The sequence below is a fragment of the Gymnogyps californianus genome, chromosome 27 (genome assembly GCF_018139145.2).
Source record: "Gymnogyps californianus isolate 813 chromosome 27, ASM1813914v2, whole genome shotgun sequence".
Taxonomy (NCBI): domain Eukaryota; kingdom Metazoa; phylum Chordata; class Aves; order Accipitriformes; family Cathartidae; genus Gymnogyps; species Gymnogyps californianus.
Window position 1 is genome coordinate 5,066,585 of NC_059497.1, and position 25,001 is coordinate 5,091,585.

Here is a 25,001-nt window from a genome sequence, read left to right on the forward strand (position 1 = left end):
GGTTGTCCTCCGCTCCGACATCCCGCTGCTGGCGGTGGCACGGCAGGCTCCCGGCCTTCATCGGCGACACCGAGGGCCGGTTTCTCCCCATCCAGCGCTGGACGCGGGTTTCCTTTCTCCCTACGCTTCCTTTCCCATTCTTCTTTTTTTTTTTTTATTTATTTAAAAAAAAAAAAGAAACTGTTCCTAAGTAGAAAACATCTGCGATCGCAAGTCAGTCTTTTTTGGCTATTGTTTTTCTTCCTCCTCCTCCTCTCTTCAAATGACTTCTCACAAGGCAACGGGCACGGGCAGCTTTTCTGCACGGCCCCCTCCCTCCCCTGCGTGCCCCTCGTGCCCCCACCCGTCCCCGAGGGCCCCTAGTCCTTGACCAACTTGTACACGTGGTGCTGGGCGCCGTGCTCGCTGGTGGAGACCTCGAAAACGAAGGCTATGCAGAGCAAGGTTTCCTGGGTATCCCTGTTCGTAACAACCTGCGGCAGAGCAGAGAGCGTGTTAGGAGGGGGCTGTGCCCATGGGGAGAGGCTGTTATTCGGGGGGGTTGCACGGGCTCAGGCACAGCCACTTCATTTGCACCATCATGATTTGCTCCCTGTAATTCAGGGGGTTGCACAGGCTCAGGCACTTTAATTGCACCACCAAAAATTTGCTACCCAGTTTTTGGGGGGTTGCACGGGCTCAGGCACAGCCACTGCATTTGCACCACCAAAAATTTGCTACCTGTTATTTGGGGGGGTTGCACAGGCTCAGGCACAGGCACTTTAATTGCACCACCAAAAATTTGCTACCCAGTTTTTGAGGGGTTGCATGGGCTCAGGCACAGCCAATTCAATTGCACCACCAAAAATTTGCTACCCATTATTTGGGAGACTTGCATGGGCTCAGGCACAGCCACTTTAACTGCACCACCAAAAATTCACTACCCAATTTTTGGGGGGTCACACGGGCTCAGGCACAGCCAGTGTATTTGCACTGCAAAAGGCCGGGTGCCCCGGGGCCGGGCAGCACGCAGCAGGGATGGTAGGGTCGATGCAAGTGTGGGTTCCACGCTCCTGGTGGGAAATGCTCCCTGGAAAAGGAGGGGAGGTACCTGCAGGATGGTGAAATTCTCCAGGACGCTGTTCATCATGTACTTCTCCGGGAGGTGCTTGAGTTTGTGGATGAAGTTGATCATGTACTCGCACATGGGAGACCGGTGGATGCGGTAGACGAACCGGCCGTTCTCCAGCCGCGCGTACTCCGTCTGCGGGGGACAGCCAGGGTGAGCAGCCGTCCCATGGGAGCCGAAACACCCCGGGGGATGCGGCCACGGGCAGGTGGTGGCCAACTGGGACATGGTGGAGATGTCCTCTCCGCTCCGCCCATGGACAGGCATGCACCCATGTGTCCTACACCCAGCTCTGGGGCTTTCTCCATCCCAGGACCCGCTGTGGACCCAATTCCCAGCCCTTCCCGATGCAGTGGGGCATGGGACTCACCTCCACCTTCTCCACGACCTGCTTCCCAAAGGAGCACACCTTGGTGGAGACGGTGATGGTCATGTTCTCTGCACTGCTGTACTGGCTGCTGACACCATAGAAAGTCCCCGGCCCGTCCTGGATCGTGCTGTTCAGATCCGCCTGGAGAGATGAGAGCAGGGAGAGGGTCCCGTTAGATGCCATCACATCCCCACATCGATGGGGATGGGGGACACCAACTTATGGAGCTGCCCAGGATGGCCCCGCTCTGCCGGCGGGGTGCCCAACCTGCAACGAGCCCGTGGCTCGAGGACAACCCTCCCCATCCTCATCCTCCCAGCATCGTACCCAAAATTTGACGAGGAAGAAGGAGTTCTGGGGCCCACGCTCATAGAGCTCCTTGAGGCCACCTTTCTTCTCGGGGAACTTGTCGTAGATCTGGCGGATGTCCACGGCCTCCAGCAGCGGATCGCTGTACGAGGGGTTCGTCTGGCCGATGTGCACGAAGAGGTGTTTGCTGTACTGTAAGGACCGGGGCAGGAGGGAAATAAAAAAAGAGAGGTCAGATGAAAGCAAGATGCCACCAAGCGCAGGGATGGGCACCATCCCAGCCGGGTGGTGGGGACACGGAGGGGACCGTTACCGTTTCAGCGTCCCGCGGCACCTCCATGAAAGCGGAGTACTCGAGGAGCCGGAGTTTGGCGGAGGCGATGGTGCGGTCCTGCCAGACGGGCACGGCCGAGGCGGCTGGTGGGAGCGGAGCCAAGGGCTCGTAACCTGGGGGGGGGGGGATACGGGGGGGGAGGAGGGCAGTCGTGAGCTGGGGCGAGCCCCCCCCTGCACCGCCGCGGCTCTGCTGTCCTTACCACATCCCACACCCTCCCGTATCTCCCAGCATGGGGGTTTTCCCACGGGCTGGCCAAAACATGGGATGTGCCGGTCCCGCTCCTGGCTGGAAAGGGACGGGGGGGACACAGCCAGGAGCAGCACGGTCCCGCTCACCGTGGGGCTTTTCGCCGGGTTTAAACCCAGGTTTTTCCCTCAGCGGGGCTGGGGAGGGGACCGCAGGTGGGTGGCACTGTGGGTGGGAGGGTGGCACAGGACAGGGGACAAATAGGACCTAGCAGGGGTGCAGGGTCCCCTGCAAGGGGGCAAGGACAGCACTTACTGGCTAGTGATGGAGGCATGGGTGGCTGGATGGGGTAAGCTGGTTGTGCAAACGGTTTAATGCTGGAAAACAAAGAGCATCGTTAGGTTAACGAAGCCTGGGTCGCCCTCTTCCCTTACCAAGGGCAGTCCTGCCCGGCACAGCAGAGGGGGTCTCATACTTACTCCTGAGAGGGTCCAGGCTGTCCTGGGATAGGCCCACTCCAAAACTGGGGGAACAGCACAAGGAAGAGTCAGTGGCTTCTGAACAGCCCCCCCCCAAATTCCCCTCCCCACCTGCTGCAAACTGCAGGGAGCCCCCAAAGCCCCCCTTGCATTGCCACCATGACCAAGGGGCCATCGAACATCCCCCCCCCCACATCCCCTGTGCAGCTCGTGCATGGGGATCCATGTCCCCCCCTATCTTGGGGTGTCCCCATATGGGGGGCACGGGGCTGTCCTTACCCTGGGGGCAGCAGAGAAGACAGCCTGAGGAAGAGGAGGGGGGGGCTGAGCTTGTTCTGCAGGACGCTGGCTGACACAATCTGCGCGGAGGACATGGAAGCCATGCTCTGCAGAGCCTTATCCTTCGAGACCTGGTCCTGGGGGGAGACAGGGGGGACAGGAGGGAGACAGGGGTTACACAGGCAGACTGAGACCCCCCCCAATCTGAGTGTGCCCGGCAGGTTTTGCAAAGATCAGAGCCGGTCGTGCAGCCCAGCCAAGGAACCAGGGTGGGTGGATGGCCCCCCCACAAATGCACTCATGTTAATTAATGCTTGAAGCTTGCAAATGTCCCCTGGGCAAGAGCTGCCAGGTCGGGAAGGTGTCCCCGCTCCCCTGGGACGCGAAGGGTGTAGCCCCTCTGTGGGAAGGGGTGAAAGGCAATGGGGAAAAAAAGGCATCACAAACTCAAGCTCAACTTACCAAGTTCATGGCCTGTCCGCAAAAGAAAGGAAAAAAAAAAGGTTAGAGCGTTGTGGGAGCCTGTGGGCACTGTGTGCACCCCCCTGAGCTGCGTGTCCCCCACCCCAGCTCATCACTGCAGCCTGATTTGGGGAGCAAACCCCTTGACCTGGCTGGTCACCGGGGGATGCACATGGTGGGCACCGATACCCAGGCTTAATCCCGCTGGGAACGGGATGCCAAAGCCCCCCGCTATTTTAGGGGGTTGCTATGGCGAGCCAGGCCTGCACCTTTGTTGGCTTTTTAATATCCTTTACAGCCTTTAATATCCTTTACAACCTCCTCAGCAGCCCCCAACGCTTGCAACCAGGGCACGGAGAGGAAGAGCCGCCCGGCTCCTGCCCTGCCCGGCAAAGAGGCACCTGCACCCGGCTGACCCGGGACGTCGGCACCAACTCCCCTATAGGCACTGCAAGGAAGACCCTGGGCACAACCCCCCTATGCCGTGTGTGCATTTATGTAGGAGACCAATTATTTTTCGTTTTCCCTTTTGCTCCAGAGGTCGCAGCAGCACCGGGCAGGAGCGGAAGGCTCTGAGGTCTTGCCCCGGGGCCGGGCTGCTCCTCCAGCCGCATCGCCAGGTCACAGGCATGCTGATCCCACCGCACACCTTCTGTTTTCCCTCTGAACCTTCCTCAGGGATCAATCGCTTCATTTATTTTCACCTGGGGCAGGGCAGGAGTGGCGGCATGCAGCCACATGCCGGGCAGCACTAACACGTACATGGACTGCAGTTTAAAAATGTATATATTGCTCACGGAAGGGAGTTTCCATTCAACAGGACAAGCGCTGGGTGAGGGCAGAGGGCTGCCTGCGCCGGGCTTGGCCTCCAAGCATGGCTGGGAAGGGATGTTTTGCATCCACAGCATATCGCTTAGGGGGATCTCTGCCCCGGCTGTTCCCTGCCGGATTCCTGCAGGCAGCATGGCCGGGGATGGAGAGCGCAGCCATGGACACCAGCCTCCATCCCTGGACCCCTGGGGTCACTCCTGCCTCTGATTCCCTGTTGCCCTGTGCTGTGCAGCAAGGAAAGCCTATTTTATTTTATTTTACTTTATTTTATGGTGCAAAAGCTTCTGCTGTTGCTGACCCTGCTGCCTCCCCTGACCCGGCTGCCCCTCTTGGGGTTGGGAGCTGGGTTTAAGACGTACAAGCCCAGAGGAGCCTCCCAAAATAGTTTTGGGTGCCCTCTCCTGGCTTCTCCCAGCAGACCAAACCCACCGGGGTATGGGGAGCCCTCCTGGCACCCTGCTGATGGGGCATCGGGGTCCCTGCTGAAGGGCTTTGGAGGGCACAGCTCGGTGGGCTCCCAGGCAGCAGGAGCTCCTTAAAGCTTTGGGGACCAAAATGTCAGCACCAGCTCTGACGGTGGCCCCTGCTGCCAACCTCAGTGCCAGAGGCTCGAACACAGCACCCGGGACAGGGAGACAGGGACATGGGGAGCTAGCGATGCTTTTGGGACCTTGAGGTCACGGCAAGGGGCTGAAAGGTCTTCTGGGCTCCCACACCCTCGGCAAGGCAGCAGGTCCCCCCCTGGATCCCGCCCAAGGAGATGCTCCCCGGTGTGACGTTGCAGGGATTAACCCAGGAGCATCCCGGGCGGCACAGTCCAGCCTGGAGCTGGCTGTCCCCAGCGGGCGGTCGTGCAGTGGGGACCGTTCTGTCCCCCACCTTGCACCGTGTGCTTGATCCAACCTGAGCAGGGCTCGGTCCTTCGGCAATGCCCCCAGTCCTGCCCACGCCCCCCACCCCATCATCACCCTCCCCACCACCGCCACGAAGCTCGGTGGGAACAGTTACGGAAGGGTTAGTCGGGCTCCAGTTAGGAGGAAGGAAGGAAAGAAAAGCCAACCAGAGAAGAGAGGATGATCCAGTTTTTCCTCGCTTGGCTCCCTTGGCCCCTGGAACCACGGGCTGCCCCGGCACTGCCGTGCCCCCTCCCCGGCAGCACGGCCCCATCCGGACCCACTGCCACCCACATCCCTGAGGTGCCACCTGGGCCGTACTTGGACCCTGGTGCATCACAAGCCACCACGCTGGCAGCCTGCACGGACCCCCGGGACCCCCCTGCTTCTGCCCACATCCCACCGGCACCCGTCACAAGCAGGGCCAGGTCTCAGCTTGGGGGGGGGGCCTTGTTGAACCCCGCCTTGGGGGGACTCCTTGCTTGAACCTCACTTTGCCTCGCTGGCTGCTCTGGGGGGGGTCTCTCCCCTCCTGGGAGAACCCCTGATGGCCCAAAAGAGGGGGCAGCCCTCGTGCAGCACTGGAGGAGGGTTTAACCCCCCATTTCCCCACGGCGGAGTCCTTGCCTGGGTGAAAGGAGAGGATTTGGCACCCAAATTCACCCTCCTGGGGGAGAGGGAAGGGCTCTGGTGTCCCCATCCAGCCTTCGAGCTGGACCCCCCCCTTGCACTTCTCTCTAGGCATCCCACAACAATGCCTCTAAAAACCATCCGGTCCCAGGAGCCGAGGGAGGGGGAAGAAAAAAAAACCACCAAAAAAGAGAGGTAATAAAGGAAAGCAAGCGGCACACCGCAGAGCCGAGTGCGTTAGTTGTCAGCAGGCGGGGGGCCCAGGCGGGGCTGGGGGGGACGCGTACCTTCAGCTTGGACTGAATCTCACGAGATTTCCGTCGGGCAAGAACCTGCAAGTGGCTAGAGACCTGCAGAGAGAGAGCAGAAGGAGAGGGGGAACAGCAGAGCCGTCAACCAGAGGAAAGGAGGAGGAAGGAGAGGGGCTGCCCATGCTCACAGAGACACCGCCGCGGACACCTGGGCAAGGGCGCCAACGTACCTTGATGCCAACCTGGTACTCCCGCACCTTCTTCCGAGCTAGAACCTGTATGTGGCTGGACACCTAGCGCCCGCCACGCCGTTCGGAAAGGAAAATACAGAGAGCGTGAAGATATGTTCCCCCCAACAAGGTAGGATGCTGTCCCCCGGGGAAGGGAGCGCGGAGAAAGAAGGGGAGCGCGCGGGGCTGCCGGGGCGATGCTCCTGGAGATGCTGAGGGTCCTGCGCCCGCCACGAGCTGGAAGGAGGAAAACTGGGGGGGGGACCCCGGCGCTGCGCTGATTGATGCTGGTTTGTGCCACCCCCCAGTTGGGGTGAAGCTCCTCGGAGCGAAGCTGCCGCAGCTGGGGGGGTCCGCATTTACCATCTCTTGGGGCTTCCTGGACAGACAGACCCCCCCCGCCGGCCCCTGTGAGTGCAATGTGCTGCTGCTGCTTGCACACAGCGCTGAGGATACGGCCCGGCTGGTTTGGGGTGCCCCTTGGGTTACCCCAGAGGGGGCTGCAGCGGGACTGCCAGTCCCAGGGGAGATCCAGGAGGGACCGGCTCATTCCCCCAGGGCTCCTGCTGATTTTGCAGGTGGGAAAGGTGAGAAGAGGGGGGTTTTTTTTGTGTCCAGACCCCTATAAGAGCAGGATCCAAAGAAAAGGGGCTGATGTAGAAGCAGAAAAGGCGCAGCGTGGCTGGGGTGCCTGCTCCAAGGCCCAGGCAGGGTGCGGGTCCCTGCACCCACCGGGCACCGGGGCTGATTTCAGCAAGATCCTTCTCCCACCAGCGCTAGGCTGTCCAACAAGGGACACCAGGCTGTCCAGGACACCAGGCTGTCCAGGACATGACTGCACAGAGGGGACAATGCCACATGCACTCTCCCCTGTGCCTTTCCCGAGTGCGGGGGAACACGGAGCATTGCTTTCGCCCAGCGCCGCATCCTTCCCCCCATGGAGGGTGGCCCAGGGGGTCCAGTTAAGGCTTTAAGCCAGAAATAAAGTGCTGCTCAGAACACAAGGACGGTAGCCAGACCCTGGTCCCTCTCTCTCCAGCATCAGTCCTGGAGGGATGTCCCCCCCAGTGCCTGGGGACCAGTGTCCCTCCCTTGCAGGGACTCGTGGCACGGGACAATCCCAATGTAAGTGTCCCCATGTGCCAAACCCATCTGTCTCCCGGCGGTGGGAGATGCACCCGCTCCCCAGCATCCTGGGCCGCTGGCTCTGCCAGGACAGGCGGCATGGCTCCCGGCTGGGGGCCACCATGGAGGGGAGAGAAGAGAAGAGAAGAGCCACCGGGCACGTGACAGATGGACACGTCCCATGGAGGGCTGCGGCAGTCCGGTCCTCAGACAGGTTTGGTCTCTGGCATGAGGGTGCAGCGAGGGCTCACAGCTGGGATGGATGAGACCCTGCCCACACCCTGTGCAGGCAAAGGAGGACCACCGCGTGCTCCCTGCCCTGCCAGCATCCCTGCCTGCGCGCTGCCTGCCCCAGCATCCAACCTTGCAAGGCAGTGAGGTCGGGGCAAGGGTTCTGCAGTACCTCCGGGCCCCCCAGGACCACTGCCACAGACCCGCACAGCCTGTCCCCTGGCCAGGATGGGGATGCCTTGCTCTCAGCCTGGTGGCTTTGGGGGTGCCTTCACCGTGGTGTCTGGCACAAGCGGCATAAAGCCTGGCAAGGGGCAGAGGTGGGAACGGTCTCCGGATCCAGGTGGAGCAGCAAAGAGATCCATGCAGATGCACGCAGATGCACACACTGCTTGAATGGAGATTTCAAGGGCTCCCGCCACCCGTGGGGTGACCCCAGCCAGGCAGGGGGGGCTGGGTGCTGCCTGCCCCCGCACCCTGAATTTCAGGGCATCCCCAAGATCAGGCTGGGACAGGCTAGCCCGAGGGTGTTGGTGCTCGCAGATGAAGCTCCTCACAGAGGATGAGGGTCCTGCTGGCAGCAACGGTGGCTCCAGGAGGGGACACAGAGGACAGGCGACGCAGCCGGACACCCACTCCCCCCCGGGCTTACCTGGCACCCCCCTCCTGCCCCCCCCCCGAGCCCTCCCAAGAGAACAAGCAGAGCGATGGCCTCACCTGCTTCCTCGTCCGTGTCTTCCCCGTCCGCAGCTTGATGTACCGGGCTATCAGTTCGTTACGACCTGCCGGCAGAGCCGAGGGGTCAGCCCCGGGGAAACGGGGGGGCCAGGGGCATCTGCCCCAAAAGGCACCTCCAGCCCCCAAGCTGTCCTGCCCAGCCCGGCCTGATGATGCTGGTCCTTAATGAGACCTGTCCTTAATGAGGCTGGTCCTTAATGAGGGAGGCACTGCCAGGAGATGGCGCTGCCATGACAGCTCTCCAGCCCGAGGGGACATCGGGGTGGCCTGAGGGGACACGGGGCAGGGGGGGGTGGCCAGCCCCCTGCCAGGCCAGCAGGACCCACCTTGTGGCCCCCACCCCACCATCCCCCAGACACAGGCGGCTCAGAGGGGGGTGACAACCACCAGGGACCCCCACCACAGCAGCATCCCCAAACACGAACAACCACAGCCACCCCCTCCCCATCCCCAAAAGCCATCTCAGCTGGAGCACCCCCTTCCCACAGGGGTGCTGGGGTGCCCCCCTGGCACCCCGCTTCCCATTTGCAAGCTGTGTTGGCCTTTCCACCAGTATTTCCTAACGTCCTGGGTCTAATTCGAAGCAGAAGTTGCTTTTGCGCCACATTTGAGGGGCCAGCTGTGGCCAATCTACGTTCAAACGTCAGAGCAGCTGGGAGCTTTCTTCTCCCGGCCCGGGCCCCGGCCCCGGCCCCGGCCCCCCCCCCCCCCCCTCCCCGCCGCCGCACCCCCCGCGCACGGGGGCGGCCAGGCACGCCAGATTTATTTTAATGGACCAGATGGTCGCGGTTGGAACTTGTCGAAATGCCCTTGGAGAGGGTTTTGGCTTTTAAAAAAAAAAAAAAAAAAAAAAAAAATTCACTTTAAAAAAAAAAAAATTAGCCCCCCCCCCCCCCCCCCAACTCTGGCTCTTCCAACCCAATCGGCCCCCTCCCAGCCTGGGAGCAACTGGGTCCTCCTGGAGGGGGGGGGGGACATGTGGGGATAGACAGGGCCAGGTGCCACGCGGGGACGGCTGCGCCTTGGGGTGCCCGCGCCGGGCAGGAGCTGGTGGGTGGGTGGGTGGGTGGGTCCACCGTGGGCCCTGGAAATGGGGGCACCCTTTGCATGGCTGGCGCGGCACCCCGGTGCCACCCTGAAGCGCTGAGCACAGCTCCCATCCCTCCTGCGACTCCCAGCCTGTGCTGGCTCCTTGGCCTCATTAGCGCCTAACGAGGGCCAGGTCCCCAAGGGTGTCCTTTAAGCCCAGGTGAGATGATACCCGCAGCAGGGTGCTGCCAAGGGGTGCGGGCAGAGGGGACCCCGGTGCCAAGCCCCACCTTGGGGGGTACACATCCACCCAGCACCACAGCATCCCCCTTTGCACACCCCGCTCCCAAGTCCTGGCCTCTCCCTCCCCATACCCAGCCCGTGGGAAATAGATACAGGAAAGAAATATGGGAAAGAAATGCGGGTGCCTTCATGTACCCCAGTGGGGCAGTGCCAGCCCAGCACCCAGTACCCAGCACCCAGTGCCCAGCACCAAGCATCTCCTGCACCCATCCTGCCTCGCACCACGTCTCGGCCGCCGCCCCGGGGTTGCACCCTCGCAGCCTCCCCGCAGCCGTCCCCCGTGCCCACGCGCCCCGTCCCTGTCCCCCGTGATTCACCCGGGACCGTGCCATTCCCTCCGAGAGGGCACGTCCTCCTCCAAATTACCACATTCCCCAAATTCCTCTCCCCTGACACCACCACGTGAACCAGTTGGACGGGCTGGGTTAAAAATAACCCGGCGGGCAGCGAGGGAGAGCGGGGGCCAGCGTGCCCGGCCCGGCCCCCCAGCTCCCACCTGCTTCGCCGCCCCCACGCTGCTGGCATCAGTGGGGCATGGGCTGGCATGGCCATGGGCATCCCATGGGACCCCCCAAAAAAGGGGGGGTGTGTGTGAAGAGCAGCGGCACCAGCACACCTTTATGTCAGATGCTGGCATCGCCTGTGCCGCTGGTGGCCCTGGGGGTCCTGGTAAGCTCGGCACCGCCAGCCGGGGGTCCCGGGGGTCTCGGTGGGGAGGTGCTGGGGAGGGTGGGGGGAAATGAAAGGCAGCCGGCGGGGGCCGCTGCCTCTTTAAGCAGCTGCCAGATGTCTCCGAAAGGCTGGAAAAACCGGTCGGGGCTCGGCGTGCTGCGCAGGGCCAGGCTCCCGGCGGCACTTCAGCTATTCCCGGAGAAATCCAAAAAATGCACCCGCTTGGGAAGCCCTGCGCTCCCCCTCAGCTGCCAGCCCCGACGCCCCGGGTTGGAGGCCCCGGCAAGCGGGGTGGCACGGGGAGGTGGCGTGGGGATGGGGACAGTGGCACGGTGCTCGCTGCAAAGCCTCGTCCCCTTTGCCCCTCTCCGCCGGCAGCGGGTGAGCCATTGCCGGTGATGGCAGCATCCCAGGCGGGTGTATTTTGGAGGCTGGGGATGGAGGCGCCGGCCTTGGTCCCTTCGTCACTGCGAGGTGATGGTAACATGGCAACCTGTCCCCAGCTCTGAGGTCACCTGCCCTGGGGGCGTCATCATGGGAGGTGGAGGGCAGGAGGGACCAGCCCCTGCCCCCGCAGGGATGGGGACACCGTGGCACCTGCCACCATTCTTTGGTGGCACCATGCGCCCTGTGCCAGCATCACCCCCTGTCTGCATCGTCCATCCTCAGCCTCTTCCTCCCAGTTGCAGAGAGCCAGGTGTTTCAGGACACGCACCAGGAACTAGGCTGAGACCCCCCCCAAACTCATTGCACCAGTGGGGCCGACCAGCCCCGCTGCTGCCAACAAAGTCACCAAAAGCTGAGCCGGGTGCCGGTGGCTCAGGGTGGGCGGGTGGCCCTCGCCACTGGGTGCTCCCTGCCACCAGGTCCGGTTGGGGAAGGTTTGGGGAGCGATGCGGAGGCGCACGGGAGCAGGAGGGCTGGCACTGGCCCCGCAGTCCTGCACCCGCTCCCTGCCCGCACCCGCTCCCTGCCTGACGGCTTCACCAAACCAGTCGGTCCGGCAGGGCCGAGAGAGGGAGGGAGTGGGAGGGAGAGCCAGCGCAGAGGGAGGGGACGTGGGTCACTGCCACCTCCCCGGTCCAGCTCCAGGATGCACGCGGGGAAGCTGCTTTTGGCATTGGGGGGTGCTCGAGGGTGATGCCCCGGTGTGGGTTTGGGGTAGGAGGTTTTGCTTCACCCCTGGCTGCCCCATCCTGGCCGGTAGCGTGGTGCCCTGCCTGCTGCCTCCTTCCTGCCCGCATCACTCACCGTACATCTTGCCCTCATCCGAGAGGATGATTTTCCGCCGGCCGCAGGGTGGGTAGATCGCCAGCGCCTCCTGGAAGCTCTGCTCGATGTCCGGACTCCACACGCCCTCGGCATCATTGTCCAGACTCTTGTCCATGCCGTCCTGGCCATCTTCCCGCCCCTCCCCGGGGCTGCCGCTGGCGTTCCAGCTGTTGGACGCTATGGTGCTGGCTGCTCTGGGCTCCGACCCCGAGCCCCCACGGACACGCGACAACCTGCCGGGACACAGGGGACACCCGTTAGACCCGGAGACCCTTGCTGGGGGTATGGGGCTGCAGCAACAGCGTAGTCCCAGGTCTGTCCCCGGTGCTGGCCCTGTCCCCAGTCGTACCCAGGGCTGGGAGCAGCATCCCGGTGCGGGGCATCAGAGACACAAACAGGATTTCCTTGGGGGCAGAGCTGTGATTTCCATGAGTACCCCCAAATCCAAGCCACAAGTGACCACCCAGGGTCCATCCAAATAAAGTTTGGGAAGGAAACAGCCCGGATGCTGCATTATCCGTAGGAGGAGCTCGGGCACACGGTGCCCACGGGTGACACCTCAGGACGGGGCGGCAGCAACCCCGCAGCCTGTGAGCCCTGACCCCGCACCAGTACCCGCTGCCACCCAGCTGCCTCCTCGGGTGAGCCAGCCCCGAAACCGCCCCCAGCCCCAAAAATCCCCAACTCCACGGTGCCTGGCAAAGGCAGAACTGGGATTTGAAGGGAGACGTTGGGCGGCTCCAAGCCAGACCCTGCTAATGGGAACCAGGTGGCCGGAGCCCTCCGGCAGCCCTACCCCTGGCACCGGGAGAGGCCCCCCGCCCCGAGGATGCTCCGCCGGGGCCCCGGGCGCTCCCCAGCTGGTGGGTGATGCTGGGGAGCCTTCAACCCTCCTCCTCCTCCTCCTCCCTTTGCCCGGCTCCCGGCGCAGTGTTTTGCAATAACATGTTTGGCGGCAGCTGCCGGCGGTGGGAGCGGAGAGGTGTCTCCTGCGCCGCTGTGCTTCCCGGACGGGCTGGGAGTGTACAAAGGTCTCCGGCGCAGACATCTCCTTTTAAAGGAACTGCAGCAGCCCGCTGGCTCAAGCGCGCTGCGAGGCCTTTTTTTTTTTTTTTTTTCCTTTTATAAAAAAAGAAACTTCCCCCCCCCCCCCCCCCCCCATCTCTCTCTCTCCCTCGCCGTGATGTGATGTCAGCCCCTCCGGGTCCCCGCCGCCCGCCCCTGCCCGCCGTCCCCCCCCGCCCGCCGCTCCCCCTCTTGCCGAGCACTGTGGCCAAATAAGGAGAACTGGATTGTAGGATCGAGCCAGCCGGCCAAGGGAGGGATGGCGGCAGCGGTGCCGGACGGGCCCACGGCACCCCGAGTCCCGCGGCACCCCAAGTCTCGCAGCACCCCAAGTCTTGCAGCACCCCGAGTCCCGTGGCACGCCGAGTCCCACGGCATCCCGAGTCCCACGACACCCCAAGTCCCACGAAACCCCGAGTCCCACAGCATCCCGGTTGTGCCTGCTGCCGGAGTGCTCCGCGCGGCAGCCCCCGGGAGGGATGCGTTGTCCAAACCGAGCGGGGTGTCGGGGATGGGAGGGCGGGGGGACGCTGGGACGAGGCGCTGGGCAGGGACGGTGAGGGTGACACATGGGGATGGCCCCATCGGGACCCCCCTGCTCCCCCCCCGCCACCCAGCGAGCGCAGCAGGGCTCCATCCCAACGTGGCGCCTACAACGGGGCGTGCGGCTGCCTCGGTCGGGTGCTGAGCCCTGGCTGCACCACGGCAGCCCAAGACCCCCCAGCAGCCCAGGACCCCCCAGATATGGGGGAGCCAGAGACCCCCCCCAGCTGCACCACAGCAGCCTGAGACCCTGCAGCCCCCAGACCCCGCAGTCCTGCAGTGACCCCAGAGCCCACAGTGGCCTGGGACCCCATGGCAGCCCCATGGCAGCCCAAGACTCCCCCAGCTGCACCGTGGCAGCTCAGGAGCCCCCAGCCTCAAGATCCCGCAGTGGCCTGGGACCCCACAGCCCTGCGCCAGCCCGGGACCCAGCAGCGTCCCGGGACCCCACGGCACCACGGGGCTGCCATCAGCTCACCCCAAGAGGGGAAAGCCCCAAGAGCTGGTGCTGGGGGGGTGGCTTTGCAGGGACCCACCAGATCCCCTGCCCTCCCTGACTGATGGGTGCTTTTGGGGCCAAGGGCAAAGCTATAGGGCCAAAGACAAAGCTATAGGGCCAAGGACGAAGCTATAGGGCTCAGAGCAAATCTATAGGGCTGGCTGCACCACTGCAGGCAGGATCCTGGAACAAGCAGCGTGACCAGTGCCCTGGGTCACCGCCCCCATGTCGGGCACTGCATGCACAGGCAGGGTGCCGGCTGCCTGCACACCCTGCCTGCAGCACACGTCCCCCCGCTCCTCAGGAGCTCCCCAGCCCCCCCCCTCGGCACCCCCAGCCCCCTCCCACCCCACTGCCCCCCCAGCAGGGAAACCCCAGCCCAGCCTTTTCAGGGAAGCCGGGAGAGGAGGGAGGGTGATGCTGGGGCCCCAGCCAAGGTGCGAGGAAGCAGCTCCTCCTCCTCCTCCTCCACTGAACCTGCTTTTGGCCAGGCCAAGACATTGGATTTCCTGGAGGGAGGGTGCAAGGCACCGCGCTGACGCAAAGCACGGCCGAGCGCCGCACTCCACCCAGCCCTTACAAAACACCAACAACAGGAGCAATTAGGAAACCGGCACGGCTGGACGGCCTGCGGAGGGACCGCCGGCCAGACCTGCTCCGGGCAGGGAGGGGACCGGACCTGCCGGAAAACATGTCACCAGCTCCTGCCTCCTGGCTGCTCCCCGAGGACCAGGGGGGAGAAGCCCCCTCCCACAGCGCAGGCATCTCTGCGGGGCTCAGGGACCCCAGGACCACCGATCCGCAGTGGGGATGCTCACCCCCCGTGAGCAGGGACGCTCGCTGGCACCCATGCCAGGAGGGAGCCCCCGCATCCAGCTCGCTCACCCCTCTGCACCCTGCCTTTATGGGGTGCCATGCTCCAGCCCAAGGCTTTAGAGGGTGCTGGAGGGGGGGCTCCACCCTTGTGAGGTCCACCAGCGGGTGCGGGATGGGTGCCCGCAGCGGGCAGGGGAGGATGCCGCTGGGGCAGCCCTTATCTCCCTGCGAGGCCAAGGCTGCGCCAGGAGACGGGGGTGGCATTCCCAAGGGCTCACAGAGCTCGGCCCCGGCACCACGTGCGGGGGGTGCGAGGGAGACCGGGGTTTTGTGCAGGCAGCAGGGCTGCAGGCAGCTGCCCGGTCAGCGAGAGCTGCTTGGGGCTGGAGAGCCTGGAAAAGCAACGAGAAGCCTCTTTAAACCCTGCAAAAGCAAAGAGGAGGGTTGCAAAGAGGGAGGGGTGCTCGGGAGACGCGTGTTTTCTGGTGGGTCGGAGGAAGGAAATATTTTGGAGGCAGCAGCTGTGGTTGGAGCGGCGCGGTGGGCACCCAGCTGGGGCCGGGCGCGGGTGCCGAGGTCAGGAGGAGGGTGCTGCCGGGACCAGCACAACCAGCCGTGATAGGGATCAGGTCAGGGGCGTGCGGGGCGGCACGGGAGAGAGCACTCGGGCTCGGGAGCACGGGGACATCGCTGCTCAGAGTCGAGGGCTGTGGGGCTGCAACATGGGGAGAGGTGCCCATCACCCCCGCAAAGCCCCCGGGCACGGGGCAGCGCCCTGTCCCCTTCCCTGTCCCATGCTGCCGAGCTCGGCAGAACGGTGTGTTCCTCTTCCCCAGTGTGCTCAGCCCCAAAAGCGTTGCCCCATCTCGTGCACCACGAGGCATGGGCCCGGCAGCCCCCGCACCGCCCCAAACCCCTGTGTCCCAGCCGCACCAGGGTGCACAGCAAAGAACCAGGGTCTGCCCAAAGCAGTGGGGTGATGCCCCACTGCCCACCCAGCCGAGTACCCCACCTCGGCCAGTGCCACGGCACAGGGACCGATGCCTCTTGACATGCTTCTTGCTGGCCCTGGCCACCCCTGCCCTCCTGGCTGGTCCCATGGCCAGCAGCGGTGTCACCCCTCCCTGGGTGCAGCCCCCAGGCTGCTGCTCTCTTGCCCTTTGCAAACTGGGGGGGGGGGGTGGCTATTGCCACAGCATCCCCCCGAACCACCAGGGATGCAGGGCACGGCCACCGGCACCCACTGCACGAGGGGGCCTGCAGCACAGCGTGTCCCTAGCTGACACCATCCGAGGGGACAAGGTGTGGGGCAGAGCGGCCCCAAGGTCCCCTCCTTACCTGGGGCTCCCCCGACCGATGGCGGGGCAGCACCAGGACCCCACAGGACCATCCCCTGCGGTGCTGGGGACGCCGGGGGGGGGCCAGCAGACCCTGCAAAGGGGGAGGGTCTGGCTGCATCCCGGCTCCATCCCACCTTCCCATGCGGGGGCCCTGGGGCGAACCAGCCCTCCTCCCTCCCCCCCCTGCACCCAGACCCCACGGCGAAAGGATAAAAGTTCACCGACAAGCCCGGGCAGGCGCGGCACAGCGCGGTGCTCAGCCTCGCACCAGCACAGGCAAAGCGCCGCCGCCAGCCGCCCGCGCCAGCCCCGGCGGGGGGGACGCGTGAGGGCATCATCACCCCCTCCCCATCACCATGACCGGTGGCACCTGCACCCCAGGGGCGATGGGGGAAAGGAGCCCCCATCCTCCCTGGTGCCAAGCGTGCAGCCCCCCGCCGGGGCCGGCTTGGGAGGGGGGCCGGGAAGCCACCCTAGCCCCACTGTGGTGAGGTCCCTGGGGACAGCTCTCCTGCGGGGACACCGAGAGGGGCTGCTCCGTCACGCAGCAGGCTCTGCAAGACCCCAAATGAGCAAACCCCAAAGCCGAGGCTCCTGGGCACCCCAGCTCCTCCCCGCGCCCTCCCGGCACATTGGGGCTCAGCGAGAACATGGTTGGGGGTCCGACAGCAGGCGTCAATTTGTAGGCAGGCAGAGGCCTTCGTTAACGTGCTCCTTGTTTCGGGCAGGGGAGCGCTGGCCGGGGGCAGCGTCCCTGCTGCTGCCCCTGCCCACCCCGTAACACGGCTGGGAACAGAGCCGGGAGAAACGCTGCCCGCACCGTCGACGCAGCCACCAGCTCCGGAGAGCCCTTCGAAGCAAACCCAAAAGCCTTGGGGCTCCCGGGGGACCCCAGCAAGGCCACGACACGCCAGGGAAGATGCTGCCCTGTCCACTGTCAACCCCAGCACCGTGCACAGAGCCCCGACGCTCTCGCCTTGGCCGAGCACAACCCTACAGCACTTTTCTTGTAATAGCCAAATGCTTTTTGCGGGAACCCCGTATCCCTGGCAGCTCGCCCAGGGACCCTTCGGGAATGTCCTGCCCCACGTCCTGCCCCAGACCCTGCCCCGATGCCACAAGGGACACCGTCCTGGTTGGCACGCAGGCATCCCGGGGACAACCAGCACCCATCGAGGCGGGTGGCAGCAGCCAAGCGAGACCTGGCTCCGCGGGGAGGGCGGTGGAAGGAGGTTTGTTTACATCACTCTCCTCTTCCAAACAGCTCTCGGGGCTGCGGTGAGAGATTCCCCAGCTCGGGAAGGGAAGGGCGGCCACCCTGCTCCCTCCCACCCAGGTTTGCACCTCCCTGCCAGGGAGGACCGGCCACCTTCTCCCCGAAGGGACCCCCGGCGTGGGCTAGGGACCCAGGCGGTGGCAGAGCCCCCCATGCGCCAGGCTGGCTCCCCGTGAGACAGCCCGACTAATTTCCTCCCTTCTATCGCTTCCTGTCCCTTCCGCCTTGGCGGGCGGCTCAGGAAGCAATCGGAGCGGGGAAACCACAGGAGGCCACGTGGCAGCATCCCACCAGGGTCCACAGCGCTGCCCGGGCCACCCCGGGCACGTGCCCCCCAGCTCCGGCCAGACCCCTGCAGCCAAAGGGTCCTCCAGCTCCCAGCGAAGCCCCGAGCCCCTGCCCGGCAGGGATGCGGCTGGTCCTCACTCAGCAGCACGAGGCTGAGGGATGCTCAGACCCCTCGTCCCAAAGGGCTGTGGGTGAACAAGGAGGAAACTTGAGCGATTTGTGCCGAAAAAATTTGGGCAGGGAGGAGGGAGGGGATCGGGCAAACCCCAGGGCACAGCCCGAGATGCTCCCTCCTAACGGCAGAACTGCGGGCGTGCAAACCAACTCCTCCATCTCCTCCTCTTCCTCCAGCCCTGGTAGGGTGGCAGAGCTGGGTTTCGGCTGCTGGAGGACCTGAGCCGGTTTTGCTCAAGCCTCCAGGCTCAAGACCTGAGGGCAGGGGACAGACGGACACCGTAACCCAGCTTCCCTCCCTGGCCCAATTACGGCTGCCCTGCCCAGCCAGGATGGGGTGTTTCACCCAGCAGCGCATAAATAGAAAGCTTTTGCAGCATTAATTGCTCTCTGCATTATGAAACGAGCTGGATGGAAACAACAGGGTTGGAGTTGCCTGCTGGGGACGGGCCACCGCCATGGCCGTCCCGTGACAAACCCCAGCGTCGGTGGCCCGTGGCACGGCCAGTGCTGGGCACAGCACCCACTGGGGACCGTTGAATTCGCTTTGCTCCTGCGCCAAAATGTGCCCATCCCGGGATGTCTCCCACTGAACATCCCCTGTAGATGAGCTCGGAGCGGCCACCGTGTCCCGAGTCCCCGAGGACTCCCAGCACCACTTGTCCCAAGGGGAAGCCAAGGGTCTCTGGGGTCAGGGAAGCCCCGGGGGAGCCCAGGGCCAGGCAGCCCCATGCCTGCAGTGGGATGGTGTCCCACCGCCTGGGTGGGCCAGGCATCCCGGGTACCCTGCCAGCCCTCGGACCCGCTCCTGGGAGAAGAAATGCCTCCACGGGGAAGTTTCGGGTGCTGCTGACCCCATTTTATGCCATTGCAGCAGGGCCGGGGAAAACATCTTCCGGGGGACGCCGGCTGCCAGGCGAGGAGGAGGAGGAGGAGGAGGAGGAAGGTTGCAATGCATTTCACACCCGCCCCCGGTCGCCTCCACCCCCGCGAAACCCAACCCTGCCCAGGGAGCAGCTGCGCCCGCTGCCCGTGCCGCGGCACCCGCCGGAGCCCGGGGCCAGCACCACCGCGCTCCCGGCTGAGTGACCAGGAGGAGAAACTCAGCGGGGTGGGGGGGTGCAAGAGCTGATCCCCCCCCCCGCCAGGCACCCAATACACAAGGCAGTGGGGTGCTGTCAGGCGTTACCGTCCCAGCTGAGACACGGAGATGTCCCTGGCTGCCAGAGTCTGGGCCAAAACGTGACACGGCCATGTCGCTTGGCCACTGTCACCCCTGCGAGGAGGCACACTCCCCTGCCCTCCTGCGATGAGTTCACGAAGCTCGGGGCAGCACCAAGCTGAGGTCCTGCATTTAATGCAGGAGCTGCATTAGCACGTACGCACTGCCCCGCGCAAATCGCACCGCCAATTTATTCCCAGAAAGGGATATTTCGGTTTAGCACCATTTTACTGCGTGCCGTCACCCCAGACCGGCCCGGCGAGCAAACCCTCACCCAGCGAGCAACCCGGAGCGTGCTGGGTGCCCATGGCAGAGCATCGCCTTCTCCTAGCACCTCTCGCCGCTGCCCGAGCCAAGAGCTGGAAACAGGCACAGCGACTCCCGCTCCCGCAGATTGAAAAATTGCTCTGGAATCCTCGGGGAGGAAAGTTGCTAAAAATACACGAAGGCAGTATTCTTGGTAAAAGAAGGAGCTCCAGCAAGAAGCATGGCCCAAGAGTGCCACAGAGCCTGGCACGGCGCGCTAGACCCCTGCCCGGCACGCTGACGTCCAAACGTCAGAGCTGGACCCTGACCCTCCGCTCCATGATGCCGCCCGGGCAAGGCTGCGAGCAGAGCACAGCGGCCACCCCGTGCGAGAGCCGGAGCCCAAACTCACGCCATAGATGAGCACAGGCGCCGGCGAGCACCAAGCGAGCACCAAGCGAGCACCCTGCCCAACTCGTCCGCCAAGCATGCGGGCAATAAGCCGGGCAGGGAAAAAGCAGGGTCTTGCACCAGACCTTTGCTCCTGGACTGCAAAGCGCCCAGATCTTCCCGCTAATAAAAACCCGATGCTCGCTTGGGTCGGGGGCTCGCGTGCCTGCGTGCGGGTGTGCTTTTTCCTAAATCCGAATTGCCTAAGTCGGGGAGGGGGGGAAGGCAGGAGCTGGCTGCCTCTGGGGGAAGGGCGGGCGGCGAGGAGCTGGCATGGGAACGGCAGCCCATCCTCCACGCACGCCGCGCCGCTCCGCGTCTGTAAACTTTGAACATCTTCCGGAGAGAAGTTAGTGGCTATTGTGAACAGCTGGATCTAATTTTACGAGGAGCGAGGAGGAGACAGTCGTGGGGAAATAATAAGGCTTGGCGCTCCCAGGCGAGGATCCCCGAGCCCGGCCAGCCCTCCTGCCTCCACCGCACCCCGCCGGGGGGGAGCGCCAGCGAGACGGCCATGGGGAAACTGAGGCACGGAGCTGCGTGGGGCTCAACTGCGTCCTGGGTAATGCAAACCGGGAGTCCAGGCATCCGGGGCATCGCCCTTGTGTGTGTCCCCCGACTTGTCACCCCTCCAGCAGCCGGGGCATCAGCGGTGGCACAGCTCTCCCCCATGATGGAAAGCCAGGCTGCCGATGCGGGACCACCTCCTCGACCCACGGCAGCATCTTCAGACCCGGGGACCCCCGGCGCTCGGTCTCGATGCTCGTGGGCATCGCAGCACGACACATCCCTCCAGCCGGCTGCTTCTCGCGAGGCTCTGCCCACCTCCTAAAATTAGCTCCAGCTCTGCCGTCCCATCCCCAGCCACCCCCCACAGCCAGGGAAGCTCTGCCAGCACACGCTCCGGGTCCGTACCGATCCCCCCCGGCGGCGAGGGGGAAGGAGATAAACCAGCCTCCTCCATCGCTTGCATCTCGCTCGCCAGCCGCGAGCCACCTGCGAGCAAGCATTTCCCGGCGTTATTTCTTACAGGGTGAAGCGCAGCCCTGAAACGCGCTGAAGTCACCTTCTGTGCCTCTGGCTCGTAAGAGGATGGCTGAGGATGAGCTCCGGGTTGGCTTTAGCCAGCTGAGACCCGGCGCATCTCGTGACACATGCAGCGCCCAGCTGGAAGGCGGCGGCGTGCGCGGTGGGTGTGCTGGGTTTCGGTGCCGCTGCTGTCTCATGGCACCTAACGGGGGACGTCGGGGACATCGGAGCATTGCATCTGCTTGGGACCAGGTGAGGGGACACGCTCCGGCGGGATTTGCACCACCGGGATGGGACGTGCTTCGTGCAATCGGACACTCGTGTTTCTCCGGACCCTTCGCCTGCAGGATCCTGTCGGCTGTGCCAATGTAGAGCCCTACGCGAAGGCCGTCCCCGCAGGGCCACCAGCTGCCACCCCCAGGCATGAGACCATGGGGCTCATGGCCTGTCACCTCCGAAGGGCTCAGCCACACGTGCTCACCATGAAACCCTGCAACAATCTGCACGGGGAGCCCGAAACGGCTCCTGGCACCGCGTGACCCCCCCACTCCCCACCGCCACGGGCAGGCGAGCAGCCATCCGGCACCAGGAGAAGGTTTTGCCGGGGCCCCTCGCTCCCATTTCACAGGCGGGGAAAACCGAAGCACCGGGAGTTGTAGTGGCGTGTCCAGACCCGCAGCAGGATCCAGCCGCGTGTTATCGCAGAGCCGGGGGGGGGGGGGACCGCTCCTGCCGCGTGCCCGCTGCAGGCTGGCGCGGGGCACGGCCCCGCCGGCTCACCCCATCATTACCTTCCCTCCCTCCCTCCCTCCAAAAAAACATTTCATAAGCTGCCACGTGACGGTGGCAATAGCAAACGCCCACGCGCTTCAGGTGCCTGCCCCGACCGCAACACGCAGGTGCCTGGGCTCGGCCACCGCGGCCCCCGGCACGCTCCCGGCCCGGGCACCGATCCCAAATAACACCTCGGATGCATTGCTGAGAAGCTCAAAGCATGGCCTGGCCACCCGGCAAATCCCCCGGCGATGGGAGCTCCCAAAATCAAAGGTATTTGGTTATATCCCATCCATCAGCAGCGCCCAAGGTGGTGCAAACACCATGGCAGCCCCGCCAGCCCCTTGCAATTGCCGTCAAGGATTTACTAAGAGAGAGAAGCTCCTAGAGATGGGACGTCTTTCAGGTAGCATCCGTCCCGTCCGTTGATGGACAGAGGGATCCCAACCCCACAAAGAGCCCCAGGATGGTTCTCGCCACACAAATCCCGGCAGCACCCTTGGTTAGGGCTTTGCAGCCCGTTCTCCTCTCTTGCCCTCCGTCCTCCGCTCCCATGGACGGGAGAAGAGGTACTAAGGCAGGAAAACACATTTTTTCCCTGCGAACAGCCCAAAATTGCCCATTTCCCCCCTTTCCAGCCGCTGCGTGCCTGCACCACTCCCGCTGCCGAGCTCACCTGCCACCGGCCTTGTGCTCGCTGCGTGTTTGACGGGAGCTGCGCAGTTACTCGCTTTTTAATACATTAATTATAGCTGATTACCACTGCCACCCCCACCTCCCCAGAGCCACGACCTGCTCACACACCGCCGGGAAAAGGCTCCTTCCTTCAGCACAGTGCCGGGGCCACCGGGACTCGCCTCCCAACTCACTCAGTGGTGGCAAGATGGGGATTAAATGGCGATTAAAAGGAGATGCTGTTTCTGGTATCGTGATAAATAGCGACCGTATGTCATGGGAAATGGATCCAAGTCCCTTTTATTGATGGACGTGGAGGCTGGAGGGGTTTTTGCTTTGCAGGAGGGGGATGTTAGAGGTGGGATGGCTGCTGGAGGGTTCGTCTCTGTGCCCCTTTGCCCCCCAAAATGCCCCAGTCGAAGCATCCCCCCGCGCCAAGCTGAGCCCCAACACCGCAGTCACGCGGGTCGGGATGAGGGTCCTCAAAATACCTGGGTGCCTCTTACGCAAGGCGGCTGGAGCCCACTGCAGAGCCCACCGCTTCCGACGCGTTATTTTTGTTAGAAAAGCCAGTGCGGTGCTAGCCACGCACCCACCCCGGAGAGGGAGCTGGGTGCCCAAGGTCCCCTGGGGACGGGAACGTCCCCCCGTGTCACCTGGCTGGGAGGGGGCGGCTGCTCACCCCACACCCATCTGCAGCCCCTTCCCATGGGAATGCCAGCCCCGCAAACCCAAACAGGGCCAAATCCAGTGCCTTCTCCCAACAGGACACTCGTGCCCGTCCTCTCCGGTGGGGAAGTGCTGGGAGCACCGCTTGGGCAGCACCGTGGTGACTGTCACCTGTCCCACCAGTGGGGTCCCAGCCCCACCACCCCCCACCCATTTCTCCCCTGGCTTTGCCGTTGGGTGATCATGGCAAGCCCTCGCCCCCCCCCCCCCCCCCCCCCCCCTCCGCTTTGGGCATCCTCTTCCTCCCATCCTGCGGGGAAATGACCCACCCCAAGAGCCGGGTGCAGGGAAGGGCTCTGGGGCTGCAGAGGCCCCCAGGGCCAGCGAGTGCATGGGGGGCTCACCAGCCTGGCAGACCCCCAATTCTCCACCCGTCATTGCGAGCACCCTAAAACCGGGGGTGGGTGGGGGGTGGCAGCCCCGCCGGCAGGGCCCCCCAGGGTGGCCGGGCAGTGCCAAAGCCCTGACTCACGGCGTGCACGTACCCGCGCGGGGTAAAGCGATAGGAGGGGAGAGAGGACGCCGGAGCCCAAAATACCCCGGCGCGCCTGACACCGGAGATTATCGCTTCGCCGGTGGGACGGTCGCCCGGCCCGGCTCACCCCGGCTCCCTGCAAAGCACCAAAACCCCCCAAAACCTCTGCCCTCGCCTTTTCCCCTGCCACCCCGTGCTAACCACCCAACAGCGATGGAGGGCTGCAGGGTGCCAGCCACCCCAGCAGGGCTTCTGGTACCATTTCCAGCTGGTTTCTCCCCAAAATATGGGGTTTTTTTCTCAGCTGGTACAGGCCAAACGCACTGCATAGGGCCTGAGCGGTTTCGGGGGGCGGAAGCTGGCGGCACTGCGAGGGCTTGGCCTTATTTTCCTTCCAAGGGGGTTAGGGGGAAAAAAAAAAACAACAACCCCAAACCCAAGGAGGGTGTAAAAATAAAATAATAATAATAAAGATGACACACTGCTGAAAATTATACATCTAATTGCTGCCTCATTAGCAATGCGCCCCTATGACGAGGCACAAAGTGTTTAGCATACAGTCAGCGTATGGTCATCCCCTACATGCGTGTGACACACATGTAACGTGACACGCGTGTGGCCCCCACACCCCACCCGGGACGCCCCCCCCCCCCCGCGCCGTTTCCCGGGGGGGCTTCGGCCGGGGCCAAGAGGCAGACGGGACGGTTTATCGCTTTATATAACGCCTGGCGCCCGCGCCCTACGCGCTCCCGACGTATGGGCTATACCGTACACAAGGCCTCTTTGTAACCCTATAGCCCGCGCCCGCCGCGCACCTCGGGGATGCGCCGCAGCGGGGGGGACCCAGCGGAGGGGCCGGGGGGGGGGGAGCGGCGCAGCGCAGCCCCGACGGGGTGGGAGCCTGGGGACCCGACGGGGGGGGGGGTTGGGGACACCTTGGGGACACCTCGGCTGTGCCCCACACACACACATTGGGGGCCGTCGGGGGGGGGGGGAGAGGCCGGGGAGCCCCGGGAGCGAGGTACCGGGCTACCGGGGAGGGGAAGCGGCGAGGGCTGGTGCGACCCCGCCGCCCCCCACCATCCGCCGGGGCTCGGTGCAGCCGGAGGGCTGAGGGCCGGGAGGAAGGAGGCGCCGGAGGAGGAGGAGGAGGAGGAGGAGGAGGAGGAGGAGGAAGGGGGGTTGGGAGTCTCTTCCCGGCGAGCGCTTACCTGCTCCGTGCTCCGGAGGGGCTGGGCCGGCCGCGGGTGCCGGGACCGGGACCGGGACCGGACCGGAGCCGGACCGGGGCCGGGGCCGGGCCGGGGAGGGCGGCAGGAATGCGGGGAGCGCGGCGGGCTCCCAGGTCCGCGCACGGAGCCAGGCGCAGGGACGGGAAAGTTTATGCAAGGGAGGAGCAGAAAGTTGGGAGTCAATCAGGAGGCGGCGGGGCCGGGCCGACCCTCCTCCCTCCTCCCGCTGCCCTCCTCCCTCCTCCCCGGCCCTCCCTCTCTCCCTCTCTCCCTCCTTCCACCCGGCCGACCCTCTCTCCTTCTCTCCCTCCCTCCCTCCCTCCCCGCGCCCTCGGGGCGGCGGCGGTGGCGGCAGCGCTCCCCGACGGGGCAGCGGGCAGCGGGGACGCGGGGCTTCCCCTCTGCCAGGAGGATTTTTTTGGGGGGAAAAAGA

General features: G+C 64.5%; 1 protein-coding gene across 1 annotated transcript; it reads right to left on the minus strand.

Moving 5' to 3' along the window:
* Nucleotides 1-354: 354 nt before the first annotated feature.
* On the minus strand, nucleotides 355-24,603 carry TEAD3 (TEA domain transcription factor 3). The gene is given in 14 exon segments (XM_050911315.1): nucleotides 355-473; nucleotides 1,091-1,243; nucleotides 1,479-1,619; nucleotides 1,806-1,979; nucleotides 2,101-2,234; nucleotides 2,626-2,687; nucleotides 2,790-2,833; nucleotides 3,069-3,106; nucleotides 3,109-3,205; nucleotides 3,531-3,542; nucleotides 6,366-6,428; nucleotides 8,439-8,503; nucleotides 11,715-11,968; nucleotides 24,548-24,603. Coding segments are annotated over 13 exon segments (1,233 nt in total). The 5' UTR covers nucleotides 11,851-11,968; nucleotides 24,548-24,603; the 3' UTR covers nucleotides 355-359.
* Nucleotides 24,604-25,001: the final 398 nt, after the last annotated feature.